Here is a 14,726-nt window from a genome sequence, read left to right as displayed (position 1 = left end):
GTTCTGCTCTTCACTTTGATTTTACAGAATAATGATGTGTTTGCACATTGCTATTGTGGGACAGCTTCGGGGACTGCGGGCGAACCAGATGTCAAAAGGTCAACCTCTGAATTGTTTCATGGAGTTTGAAAATTTCCATAAAACTCAGGCCATGTAGATTGCTATTTTTATTTTACATTATTTTTTGAATCAGTAAATCCATTCCATGGTACTCTGTATGAGTTATGGATGAGGAGCTTTGAGTTTTGTATACATAAGCACTGGATGCAACAACTAAACTGTGTAAAGACAAAATGAGCCATGGAGGATTGTTTACAGGCTTCAGCGTTGCCTCAGGGGCTGATGGTGATGCCTGTTGTCTGATGGCTGTAATAGAGATGAGCAGTTTGTCTCATGAGTAACAGAGGTATGAAGAAGCCGGCATCTGTAGCAGCTCAGATTTTGTGTTTTAGTGTGTCACACATCATAGTCATTTTGTGAAATCAATTTGTCAGCTTCACACATTTCAGGAGAGAATTTTCAGGTTGACTGGTGGATTGTCTTGCTTAGTCTGGTGTGAAACACAGCATGCTGCTGCTCGTTTGATCATTTGATTTGTTTCAAATTAAACCAAATGTGCAATTTAGAGTAAGTCTCTTCAGGCAGAAAGCCTTGCTTTGATCAGGAACTTAATTCAATAGATATGCAAACAAAATTGACATTGACCTTCAAGCTTATCTGATCACTCTTAACAACAGAAAACAAGTTTTAATCAAAGCCATTATCATGAAGGTTTCTCATTCGATAGCTTTCTTAACCTTTTTGCCCTGGTCGTGGTGGTGTGTTAGTCTATCCACCTGTGCAAAAACTTGATAACTAGTGGTTTCTGTGAACTTGTCTGTGGATATTCATGGTTCTCAGAGGATAAGTACTAATTATTTTAATGATCTGTTAATCTTTCATTAAAGCACTGGTCAAAACTTCTACTTGTACACAAGAAATGTCAAAATCTTGCACCATTGTTGAATGGAAATTAACAAGCACATCTAATGTCTGTATTATAATGGATGTGGATGTTCATGGTTCCCAGAGAAGGACATCTTCTCATTGCAGTAACCCTCTTGAGCATAACTGTCTATTATAGACAAGGCAAGTTTATTTATATCGTTAATTTCAACAAGGCAATTCAAAGTGCAACACAAAATGTAAAAGAAACACATACAAATAAGGCAAAAAAGGTCAAAATTAAGAGAATAAGAGTTTTCTGGTAGTTTGTTCCAGATATTTGGTGCATAAAACCTCTCCATGTTTAGTTTTGCCTCTGGGGACAGAAACAGACCTGGTCCAGACGACCTGAGAGGTCTCGATGGTTCATAACGTAGCAGTAGATCAGAAACGTACTTTGGACCTAAACCATTCAGTGCTTTGTAAACCAACAGCATTATTTTAAAATGAAATCTTTGACAAACAGGAAGCCTGTGTAAAGATCTGAGAACTGGATATGATATGATCCACTTTATCGGTCTTTGGGTGTCACACCTGTCGTGTTTAGTTCGATTGAATCAAACTCTAGTGTGTTTCCTCCCTTGGTGTGGTTCATTTGGGCAGGTGTGAAAGCAGCAATTGCACTTGGGCGGACCAAACTTTGTGGTGGTCTCGGTCTGATTAGAAACAAACTTTTTGTGGTTTGTTTGTGGTATGAATGTGATCCGATCCAAATACTGGCAATGTTGTGCATTTTGGGCAAAACCAGCTCCCCTAGCCAACTACATTGTGCATTATGCAGGAGTATTGCTGAAATACATTGCCTTCTCCTCGTCAGCTGACTGAAGGCAGCCCGTCTTAGCATAACATGAAGCAACACATGTTTGTAAGACGTTACGTTGAAGTGCGTCCAAATGTGCCATTTTGTTCATATATTGGCAGCTTGGTGTATGACCCAAATGATGACCACAACTATACAGAGATGCTAATTCTGCTGGTCCATTTTGGAAAGCTATCCTGGAGTAAAAACAAACTCTCTTTTGCTGTCTGCCAGATTTCTGACCACTGAATGGAGTGACAGTTCCCACGTGGCTTTTGTTGATACATTTTGGTCCCCTTGAAATTTTGCCTGTGTGAAACCAAACCAGCCCAAAGGAAATATGCAACAAAGTAGAAACTCATCCACTGATTCAGACCAAAGCAAACAAACTATAGGTGTGAAAACACCCTCAGTGAAAACTCGAGCAGCAGCGTTCTGAATCACCTGCAGCTGTCCGATCACCTTTTTAGAGCGACCTGTAAAGGCAACATTACAGTAGTCGAAATCATAAGTCATAAGTCCTTTAATTCTTGACATATTCCTAAAGGAACACTTTCAACCTGGACCCTGTTTTCCTGTTTGTGATAAATGGGGACAGCAATTCTTGAAATTGGCCGGGTATTGAGTGAGATCGCTTCAACAGGCTGCAATGTAATCCTTTGGGGGCAATAGCGCCCTGTCAGTGTATGTCAAATAAAAGTGCTTTTCTCTGCCACTGACAGGCTCAGTTATTATTATACACTTCTGCCAACATTATTGATAGGACCATACAGAGAAATAAAACGTTTTTCTTTACCTTTCGATATGGTCTGTTTGTTATTTTGTCTGAACAAGTCCTGCTCAAAGGGAAGTCTCACACTTCAGGAAGCAAGTGCACGACTCTGGAGACAGTTCAGTTGCAAGATCAAAAAGTCTTTACTTAAGTAAAAAAAGTTCAGTACACAGAAAATCAGTCAGTAAGGCAAAGTCTAGAAAAAGGCAGAGGCAAAGATGAGGTCAAAAACAAGAGCTGAGATCTAGAAAACCAGGAACGATAAACAGTAGGAAAATGCTGGAACGCTTGACACTAGGGGGCAAAAAATCACAGAAGCGGGAAACAAATGAGAGCAAGACGTGGGGATCTAAAACGAGAGGAGAGGTCAGTAACACAAATATATATCGGGAAAATGTGTAACAAAGAAAAAAGAAAGGAAGAAAGTGTTATCTAAAAGATTTCCAAAGACATGGCTAAATATTTAAGGAGTCCAGGTTGAAATATACTGACATTTCACTTAAAGGTGATAGTAGACTGACTGTTATTTTCTTTATGTGGCTGTTTAGGTTTGAGTCCATGACTACACAAAGATTTCTGCCTTCGTTTGTGGCTTTTTAACTTAAAGATTGAATCTGGGCACTGACTTTTAATCACATTTTTTATCTAATTAAAATTTAATTAAAAAAGAAAATTCTACCACATTATTTTGTTACATGCACTTGCTGTGCATGGGGCTCATATGGTTAGGTACATTCACATGTCATCTGAATAATTATGGTAAAATATTCTAGTTTTTCATAATCTGAGTGGGAGCCTGTAGATGTTGAACAGAAGTGGCCCCAGAATGGAGCCTTGGGGAGCTCCATGTCATTTTTGTCTGCTCAGATGTGTAGTTACTTAAAGACATAATAGTCTCTGTCCTTTAAGTAGGATTCAAACCAGTTTAGACATTATAGATAGAGATAAACAGTATGTATTTACAGTACACTGGAAATAAGATAAATTAACGTCTAATTTAGCTTATATGTTTAGGGTTTGCACAGGAGAAAAACCCTTCTACCTAGTAATGCTATACACTTAGGTGTATATTATCCGAACATGAACAGCAGCATCAATCCAGGCAGATTTCCAGAGCTCAGTTTTCTTAACTGAAATTAGATTTTTATAAAGACATCACAGCAACAGACTTACAAGCAGCCTACAGAATACATGGAAGATGCACCAATGGCATGTAATTGTAGTTTCACATCATTATCACAGTGTATATATATGTCATGGCTTTATGTTGTTATGATAGAGATGTACTGTCAGAAAATCCTTTTTGAAGTGCAGATGAATTTCAAAGTGCCAGTAGAATATGCGAGGGGTAAATGTGAGGTGTCTGGTATCTCTGAAAACTAATCAAAGACATTAAAGAAGAAGATAGTCTCTTGAACAATCATAATAAATGCAGACACCTCACAAATGGCAACAAATATGTAGCATCTTTCAAAACATCATAAATCATTATTGCTTACTTAAATTTAATTGATATAGTTTTGTTTGTTGATGATACATTCCCACATTGACCCTAGGTTAAAATTTAATTATATACATGCAAAAGAAATACTTTTGCCTTTTGCAATCGAGACAAAAAAAGAATCTGATACAGTTTAAGAAAAATGTGTTTGATGGAGTTCAAGAAATAGAGAAGCATATATAAGATTTTTGACTGAGGTCATGTTCAACCGATAAGGCTGCAATAGTATATACAGTACTATATTTTTCAAATCCCAGTAAAGATTAAAACCAAGAATATATTGATGTATTAACAAGTATTATCTGTGTATCCACACCCTGATATGCTTATTTTGTATCCCAGACCTCCACTGTAATCCAAAAACTATTAAAAATGCCTACATTAACCACAATGCAACTTGACTGCCACAGTTTGGTCTGAGATGCTACATAGTAGAAGCTAATGTAGCCTGGAGTTGCTAGCCTCAAACAGAAATGAGGAATGTGCAAAAGAGGTCTGGTAATCTAATTGACCACAAATTAGTTTAGGAACATGCAGCATGTATACTCAGCAAAAATATTAAAAGGTCTTAAAACTAGATTTTAATAGAGAGACCCTCTTTATGAAAGGCCTCAACTTCCGTTAATAAAGAAGGATCCACCTTAAGGACACTATCATGCTGGTTAATACTATGCTGTAGTCATACATTCATATAATCCCAAACAAAGTAACAATTAAGCATATGTCGAAATCCAATCTCCACACAGTGAACCTGAGGCTTTTAGGGCTCTGGGGGATCAGGTTGGTAATCCAACCTTGTCCAAAGAATGTACTGTTTCTCCTTTCTAAGTATCTGTTGCAAAGACTCTAGGAAGAAATGAAACTATGTATTTGTGAGCTCTTTTTCAAGATGTACATCTTCAGTAGGCACAAATTGGCTTGGAGCTGAGTGCCACAGGCATTGTAGGGAAGTCATAAAGTATTAAGAAACAGACTGACACATTGTTAGTATCTTCATCGGATTTGTTGACGATTAGAAGAATACAGAATCACATTTGTCATATTGATATTATACCCAGGGTGCAGCAAAAGCAATAATTCCTCACATCACTCCTAAACAATTCTACCAAACAAATACTATTTATTAATGCAATTCAAACCCTTCAGAAAAATGCTTCGCTGCACTTCATTTCTTTTTATCCCCTTTATCTCTCTCCAATTGCAATCAAGTCGGCAAAGCCTGTAGATTTCTCTTGCTGTCTGTATCAATCAGTCACTCTACCTCTCTACTCCCACTACTCTCTCTCTCTCTCTCTCTCTCTCTCTCTCTCTCTCTCTCTCTCTCTCTCTCTCTCACTCTCTCGGTCTCTCTTTGTGGGCGCAGTCTTAGTTCAGATATCAAATATTAATCAAGGCAGGTTGAGAAGCAGTTGATCAACTGTCCTGCCATTGATCTGCCTGCTTCTCTCACCATTGATATGTCCCATGCAGCTGGAGTTATACTTTCTATAAGCATTTGCATTTTCAAGTCTCTTTATTTTCTACTTATGTCCACATTCCAGCCTCTTCTCTACTGAACATATCTTTCTTTTTTTAGGCCTGTGCATGTCTTCATCCTCCTCATGTCAGAAAGCTTAAAGCTCTGATATTTAAATTCCAAAATTCAAACTGGCCATCTGCAGCTCAGCTCTGTTAGTGTTGAAGAAGTCCATTCAAATTCAGGCCAGTGAGCGCACATCTGGACTAACCTTGACAGATTCTTGCCACTGACTAATGGGAAAAGTCCTGCAAGAGCTTAAATAATTCTCTGTGGACCCAGATTATTTAAATTCTGAGTTGGCAACGTCTTGGACTCATTCAATGATTTATTTTCTTTACCTGCTTATCCCCTCTAAAGGGGCATGGAGCCCATCCCAGCATGTACTAAGCAGGAATCAAGGTCAGACTCTATGCAAACTGAATGTACATCACAGGAGCAACAGATTTAACTGTTGGCCCTTCATGATCCCAGGAGATTTTCCAGAAACCTTTTTAGAAACTTGGTACATTACCTGCATTTTGAATGCATCAAATTAGTCAAAGTTTTAGGTCTTGGGTCAGAGTCTTTAACTCTAAACAAGTTTGTGCTCTGGAGGCAGTAGTTCTTGATAACTCAGGAACATTCATTTAAGTTTGACGATCTAGTGCCAAGACTTTGGTTCATCAAACCACCTCAGCTGCAGAGCTAATGACAGCTTCAGCCGTTCTTTGCGTTTACTACAAATCAACATGTTAAATTCTATACTAAGATGGTAAACATTATACCTGCTAAACATAGCATATCAACATTGTGATTTTGAACATGTTAACATGTATTTATCTGTACTTTGTTTTTATTATGGGGGGGGGGGGGGGGTGGGGTGGGGTGTTAATTGTATGTTTTAAGTTTCTCAAATTACATGTTTTTCTGTTTTATGTAAAGCACATTGAATTGCCATTGTGTATGAAATGCGCTATATAAATAAAACTGCCTTGCCTTGCCTTGCCTTTAGCTGAACCACAGCTGCTAGTGTGGCTGTAGTATCTTTTCTTTATTAATCCATAATCAGTCTAATTTGCCAGTGTCTACAGTTCTTCAGACCATAAGATTGTTTGTGTTTTTTGCTGCTTTGAATGCACTCTTAGTTGAGTTTTGTGCACCATATATTCATGTGTTGTTTAGTTTTGCATTTTAATTGATGTATATGTATTGTTGAATTTTGTGCAGTTCCATATGTATTTTACTGTTGAGTTTTATGCATTTTAAAGGCCCACCAATGGACAGGCATTGCAAACTAGCTTAGGCTATAAATGCTGTGGTATGTGGCATAAGTTCATTCTATATACTTGTCCCTATACAAATAAACAATTAAATAAACAAAATGTTGACAGAAAAAGACCTTTTGTTCTAGAGTTTAGATCCAGGGGCTGTTTGGTTAAAAAGGCTCTAAATACATGAATACCTGTGGCTTGTTTACTGGTTCCAGGTCTGATTTGCAAAGTGAGAGGAACCAGGGTAACATATAAAGTCCACACAGTAAAGGCCATTGGACTGATGCTGGGGATTCCTCATACTGTGAGGCCACAAATTTAAAACACTGAGCCATTAGTGTTAAACCATGCTGTCCTGTCAGACCTCCTGCTGACCTCAGTGTGAAGTAGAAAATGTTCAATCAAGCCTTGCAAGCAGCCAGAGAGAAATGTAAAAGTAACAATTTGTGATTTGAGTTATGTACTGGAACTATTTCTTGCTGAACAACAGCCAGGTTCAGTGACTGTGCCCAGCAGAGTCTTGTCAATACAGTGAGATGCCATGGTTGGTACCACTGTGCCTGGACAGGGCTGACTGACCATTTGTGACAACCTGCACTTTAGTCAGAGGCTACACAGAAATGGTGGTTAGATGGATAAACATCACTTTATGAAGGATTTAATTTAAGAGATTTGGAGAGAAATAAAACCAGATGACATCGAATACTCCTGTTATTCTAGCACTCACTAGACATATTGATATCCCCAAATCAATTATTTCTTGCTCTAAGCAGCTTTATGCTAAACAATCAAAGATTGTAATCTCTGACCATGCTCGAGCATTTCATATGTTCTGACACTAAATTAGTAAGTGGAACCATGGCAAGCAACCTAAATGACTTCAAGATACAAGTTTTGTAAAATACATTGGACAGCAAACTGACCTATACTTTTCAATGAATACAACAAATTCAGCTTGTATTAGATGGGAAACATTTAAAGCCTTCATAAGAGGTCAATTTATAAATTTCACTAGCTCCAAGTCAAAAGTTACACATCAGAAAATGATGTTACTTGAACTAAAATTAAAATTCTGGCGTTGATCGGCTGCCCATTGACATCTATAAGGTTTAAAAATAAACTTTACGCCCTCCATCTTTGAAATGTCAACTCCTCTTGGATTTGGTGATAGCTTTTGTGGAGAGGATACAGATACTATACAAATCCTACTACAGAGATACTTATTAACAACATAGTATCTACATTTTTTGGCAGGGCAGCTCTCTTTCTCCTCTCCTTTTTACCCTTGCCATGTAGCCTCTTGCTATAGCTGTATATTTCAGGTATCACAATAGATCAGATGAACCATATAATGTCTCTGTATGCAGACGATGATGTTTTGTTTCTCACACACTTGCGCAATTCCATCCCCGCACTTCTGGACCTGTTGATACACCATCACATTACGGCAGGGTGGGGCTTCTGGGCTCTGACTGGCTGAGTAGGACACAGGCATGTGTCCCATACAGTAATACTACCCAAGAGAATAGAATAGACTTCATCTGAAATATGTACTACATTGGTCCTATCACTTTTGATAGTTTTGTGCTTCTGTACTACTATTGTTTTGCCTGAAATGTTCCTTTTATTTTCCATTTATTTATTTTATTTTTCTCTATTATAAGTAGTATTTTTTTTTCTTGCAGTTATTTTGTTATGTTATTGCCATTTAACTTAAGCTAATGTTGTTGGCTGGCTGACCAATCTCCCAAATATCTCAGCAACGCCTCTACTCATCATTTCTAAGTCAAGAATTCTTGGTCACTTCTTTCTTGTGTTCTTTCATCATTCCCAATTATGCGTCTCTTCCTCTATCCCTCATCATCTCCATCTCCACCTCTTTTTCTCTTACACGTCTTCCTCTCTCCCTCTCTAGCAGTTTTTCCTCCTCAGGTCTTCATTAAAACTTGATGGAGAGCAGTGAAGCCAATAATCTTCAGGCCCCTTGAACAACCCTGCCTGAAATCAATAGGTTTCCTAGAAAAAAAACAGCACAAAGAGAAAAGGAGGGGTGGGAGAAGGACTGGTTTATTAAATATTAAACAGCGGGTCTCCGGGGAGAGGAGGAAGAGTTGTGGTAATGCAGTGTCTGACCCAATTAGCATCTCCTGTTCACCTGCCAGGCTCCAGCCGGGGCTCCATTCTGACTTTTACTCATCACGACAAGCCTCTTCTGGGACAGTCACACTCTTCAGGAGAGTCATCCTTGCTGTCTTGTACACTAATCATGACATGATTCATCTGTGCCCATCACAGCCTTGAAGAGGGCCATCTTAGCTCAGTGAAATATCAGTCACTACCATTTCTAAAATGATCTCACTGTTCAGGAGAGCCTGTTGTCAACAAGTGACGATGAGGCTCCTCTGGGACCAGCTAACTGTTTTATAATGTTGTCTCAGCTTCTGTTATCAGTCAGGAGGTTCTTTTGGGACTGTGTTACTCTTTCACTGCACCCAAAATGTTTGCAGTTTTGGGAACATTTTGTTTCATTTTTTAACAAAGAAGTAAACCCTCTTAACTAATTTTAATTCTTGAGATTTTGTAAACTGTTTGGTAAGGTGCAGTTTACAAAAATGTGTCTGGGTTTGTGAACATAACTGAGTTTTGTTCAGTCACATTAAGGTCAAGCAGTTGACACCACAGCCTCTAACAGAAGCCACAGTGGAAGACAGAAAACATGTGACTCTCTTTCCTGCTAGCATGTAAATACATAAAAATGACTGCTGAGGTACAGAAGCTAGTTTCTAATCAAATATATTCTCTGCTATGTCAGAGATATAATAATAAATGCACAAATTGCAAATAGCAAGAAATGGATTTGATCATATTTCTTCAATAAACATCACTAAGATTTATGAATGTCAGTAATTAAGTTTGATAATTGATTTGTACTGGAGGAGAAAACTACAGAAAAAAAACAATTTGGGGGGAATTTTCTGGGCTAAACTTGAAGTCTACAAGTTCTCAAGACTTCACAATGGTCATGTTTTAAGTGGCTTTCATATTTTAAAAAGTTAATTGTAGATTGTAGGTGTTATAACGAGTTAGGAAACTAAGCTACAAATTTTACACCAGATCTTCCACCAGTGTGATTACTGTAAACATTGTCAAGTGTCTTTGTCACTACTAAATTGACTGGTCGAGGTAGGTTGGAGGTTTTTATCTGTTGTCACAACAACATTATAATGTTTCCCCAATGCCATGGCCTTCCTGAATTATTGGGGATATTAAGAAGCTCCCCTTTTGAATGATGTTGATTTCATCTACTACTGACCGATTATTCTCCAGAGTAATGACTACACTCTTTCTCTCTTTCTCCATCTCAGGCATTGCACATGTATTTGCGACATGACAAGAAGTAACATATATATGACAGGCAGTCATACCTTTAAATATTATCCAACCTAAGCCCAACCACAGCCTATAGTTTTTTTAGTTAAAAAAACAACAACACTCAAACCCAACTGGACATACAGTACGACTCCTTGTCAGGACCCGTCAGGTTCAGAATGCTGAACTCCATGTTGAACACTAATCCAATTTAATAGCAGTTTAACAAAAACAAAAAGACAAGGGATAAGTGATGGTTATGCTACATTTCCTCTCTTCTTACATATGACACTTACCACAAGAACATCACATTACTAAAGGACATCAATATGTATTTTTTTGGTACTTAAAATTTTAAAACCCAGTTCACCTCTATATTGTCCTTAGTATGGACACCACACCTCAGTGTTAATGATGGTTCACCTTCACTCCTCCAAGCAAACCACAAATAATACATTATAACAACAGGCTTGGTAACATTATAAGTAAATAAATCAAATATGCTCATGAATATTAACTTGGCGTGATAAATAAATGAATACGCTGAATAAAAGATCTGATGAAGATGTTTGTCATTTAATATGTAATTCATCATTTAGCCATGTGGACTGACCAATATGTCAATCAGAGGCCACAGCCAATTAAATTTTGATTGTCTCTTGTCTTGATAATTTTATCAATCTTTCTTATAACTAATAAACTGACCAGTTCATATTATCAACAATGAAAGCAGTGCAAAGACTGAATGATTTTAATAAACAGAGCTGTGATGGACAGTAAATATGCGTGGCTATTATTAACAATGGTTCTGTTTTCAGATTTAGGACAGTTTTCATCAGCTCTTTTTTTCAGGTTGAGTGAGTTCTCCTCGTTATCAGCCTTCTCTCTCATGTATATGCAGTGATATCTATTCAAACAGTGTAATTCAATAGGCAGGTAGTCATTGGTGTGCACGGCTCGTCACGAGACAGGAGCTTCCATATGAATGAGTAAAGAGATGAATTCAAATAGAAGAAAGACAGGAATAAGCAACAGATGGCGAAAGAAAGAAGCTGCCAAACTTTTTACTGTGCCTCTTTTATCTCCTCCATCTCCATTGCTCATCCCACAAGTAAGGGGATGGGGTAAGGATGGAGCCATGTATCATCCGTGAAACATGTAGTCCAGAAAGGTTTGCATTAATAATTTACTGAATGTGTGTTTGTGTGTTTCTTTTTGAGTCCATCATCTCACGGCTGTGAGGAAAGTGACAGCTGATGATTCACCTATTGATCACTTGTCTCTCGACCATGTGAAAGCAGCGTCTCTTGTCATGAGGACTAACGGAACAGAATATGCACATGTAAGAGTCGCTATTTCTGTAGGCTAACAACCTGTGCAGCTGTGTTGATTTCATATTCCATCTTTACAGCCTTTTCCTGACACTGTTTTTCTGGCTCTAGCACAGGAAGGTTGACACACTAATTCTTAATCCCGCCTACACCAGAATTAATTGAATCACTGAGGAAACTGGCGCGTGGTGATTGAAGGGTCTGGAACCAGGTGAGACATGTTGAGGAGGATGAAGATGGTTTGGGTTTGATTAAGAGACAATGGTTCTATTTTCATGACACTTTACCATTGCTCAGAGTCTTCTCAACGACTTTGATTCGCATCCATTTTCCTGCTGCTTAAAAGATGAGAAAGGATCATCATCCTAATTAAACAGTGGTGCCTGCCTCCCAGAAGAGAGCTGGTCATCTGCAGTGTGTACATGAAAGCTTAGTTAGCTGTCATTTCTGTAGCCTCTGTAAATGGTGGTAGAACACACAACATGAATGAATTATTGCTAATAACTAGGTCAAAACACACTAACCAAACGTTCATCTTGCTGGAAGAATTTTCTCCTCCTCAAGCCTGACTCAACAAACAGCTTTGGGTTTTAGTGAGATGCTGTAAATAGCTATGCACAAAGTAAACAACTTGTGAGACAGGGTTCTTGGGGATATGTGTGTGTTTGTGTGCGTGCATGAAGCATGCCCTTTGGTGACTTGACTGTGAAATCCCGGTAGAAGCTTTAGGGGAGACAGGAGGTATAAATAAGAAGTGATTTTCTGAATGGGTCTCCTGGTTGGGTTTGACATGATCAATCATCTCTCTGTAACTAAACCGAATTTGATCAGTGTTTCAAATGTTTTCTGATCACTGATGTGATTTACACCCAATATTAACGTCCATCTTATATAAAGAGAGTGTCTGAATACAGTATGACTGAAAAGACCTGCTGAATATTTAAAACTGAATATGTGGACAGTCACCATCACCATCATTATAACGAAAAAGGCCTTTTGATGTTACTGTATGAAGCATAAAGTACTCGGTCTTAATTAAAACTTAAAATATGATGAATTCTACTGGCTTAAAGTGTATACACCGAAAAGTGTAGATGTACATAATGTTCATTAAGTCCTGGCACCTGTCATTAAAATGTATCTCCAATATAAAAATAGGATCCTCTGCCAAAACATAGATTGTCACTTCCCTCCCAAATCTTTGTACCTATTTAAAACTGAGAGTTAGCTTCTCGTCATGCTTGTTCTCAGACAGCTAGTGTCCTGACAATCCATACTGACAACTGACAAGACACTTGAGCTTCTTGACACCAGACAGATTTGTCGTGTTGTTGTTACTTATGGTTGGATTCTTGTCTGAAAGATTTGTGTTTCTGCACTTTAGTGCATGTAGAGCTTAGAGGCACCGCAGTTACATTGTTAAACATTTATATTTTTATATTTACAATGGGTCAAATGGCTACTTGTAATGCGAAAGGTGTCACTTGATGCAAACACCTGACTCTGCAGTTCCCCTAGTGTTTTAGTGTGTGATGGCCACAGCCACACATGGTAATATTTACCCAATTCACACCCTCTCACCTCACGTCATTACACAGGTTCATTTCATTTGCAGTCAGCCATGCCCAAACAGTTGCAGACATTAGGACACTGCAGGGTTACAAAGGGGGGGGGGCGTCCCTCCTGGTGGATCTTCTTTTGTTGTTCATTGGCGGTTGGCAAACAGCTTTCAGCAAATTACTGTCAACTACTGGACTTTATCAGCTCCACAGTGTGAAGTATTTACAGTGTTGCCTGAGTTTGAGCAAATACCGTCCTCAGTGTTATATCCAGCTCCTCTCCAGAAATGTCCACAACATTGAAGAGTCTCCTGATCACGTTGGACTTTATCTTAATCCTTTCTGACTTACCATGTATTAACCATACAGTAATTGATAACCAGGGCAATAAACACCAACACCATTCTTTGTCCATGAACAAGTTTTGTCTGCTCCGGTTCCTTTTCTACTTCCACCATCTTGTTGTGTCTCTCCACTCTCTTAACAGCTTGGGCACAAGACCTTTTCTGCCCTGATCTTCCTCACTTTCACTTCTTAAATACTTTTTGGACACTGTCCTGACCCCACATGGTGGTACCCTTCACAGTGCAGGCACTTTACCCGCTCTTTACAATGCTCCATTTTGCAGTTGTTCTTCTCACTTGTGCCACATCTTCTAACTCCTCTACATACTCCAGAAACACGTCCATACTTCCGACAGCAGAAACACCTGAGGGGAACGTTTTCATACGGGCTCATTTTGTAGTAGACATAATCCAGACACACTGTTTCTGGTACTTCTCCTTTAAAAGGTCAAACATATCGACTTACTGTCCTATTTTTTTCCTTGTTTGAATCTTTTCATTCTTCTTGCTTCATACACGCCTCAGCGTAGACCTACTGACAGTGTCAGAAACATTTCACACAGCTATCATCTTTATATGTTCTAATATCCAGGGCTTTTAATCCCTAGGGCTTGGATACATAACTTGAATATTACCACCTCTTTTCTAGTTATTCAGACCAATTTAACAGCTCCAACTTTTCCTTCAACAAACTTTCAAACCTCATGTGGATTGTTGAAAATGCCATCTGTTCTTGTCACGGCTACCATTCTGACCAGATACGACAATGTGTCTGGCGTTTCTTTTTCTTTTTAAATTCTCTCGTATCCTAACTTTCAATTTAGCTCTTCTATTACTTCTCTGATGATATTGCCACCATAATCAGCCAAACAGTGTGCCTGAAAGTTGAGGGGTTTTAAATGCTTGACCTAGCTCACCAGGCCAAACTATGTGATACCTTGTCATGGGGAGATTTGGATTTAGTTAGTTTTGCTTTGTGTTTAGTTTTAGTAGGTATCCATATTGTCTACCCCTTGTGTGTTATTTGGTTTGGCCAAGCCACTATTTACTACATGTTTCCTGTGTCATTGTGTCATTTATTTCAGTCAACATCTTGTTTAGTTGTCCTTGTATTGAGTACAGTTATATTCTATTGACCACTTTACAGGCCTAGTTATTGAATTCTTGGTCTATAATGTATTACCATTTTCTGGAGGTAAATAAAAAACAAGTTTTACATTCTCCTGCTTACTTATTTCCTCACTGCTTGAACCTTAACAAGAGCTTTTCTAAACTGTGTAGCTGTATCATGATGGTGA

At 38.4% G+C, this 14,726-nt stretch overlaps 1 protein-coding gene across 1 annotated transcript in view; it reads left to right on the top strand.

Annotated features, from left to right (window-relative positions):
- nrn1la (neuritin 1-like a) overlaps positions 1–14,726 on the top strand; it is a 54,679-nt gene that overhangs the window by 14,767 nt on the left and 25,186 nt on the right. The window contains exon 2 of the mRNA XM_053319979.1: positions 14,467–14,528. Coding sequence (XP_053175954.1) covers positions 14,467–14,528 — 62 coding nt within the window. The remainder of the gene's footprint in view (positions 1–14,466; positions 14,529–14,726) is intronic.

The sequence above is a fragment of the Scomber japonicus genome, chromosome 5, assembly GCF_027409825.1.
Source record: "Scomber japonicus isolate fScoJap1 chromosome 5, fScoJap1.pri, whole genome shotgun sequence".
NCBI classification, from domain to species: domain Eukaryota; kingdom Metazoa; phylum Chordata; class Actinopteri; order Scombriformes; family Scombridae; genus Scomber; species Scomber japonicus.
Note: the sequence above shows the minus strand (reverse complement) of the source record. Positions and strands in the feature narration are given on the sequence as shown.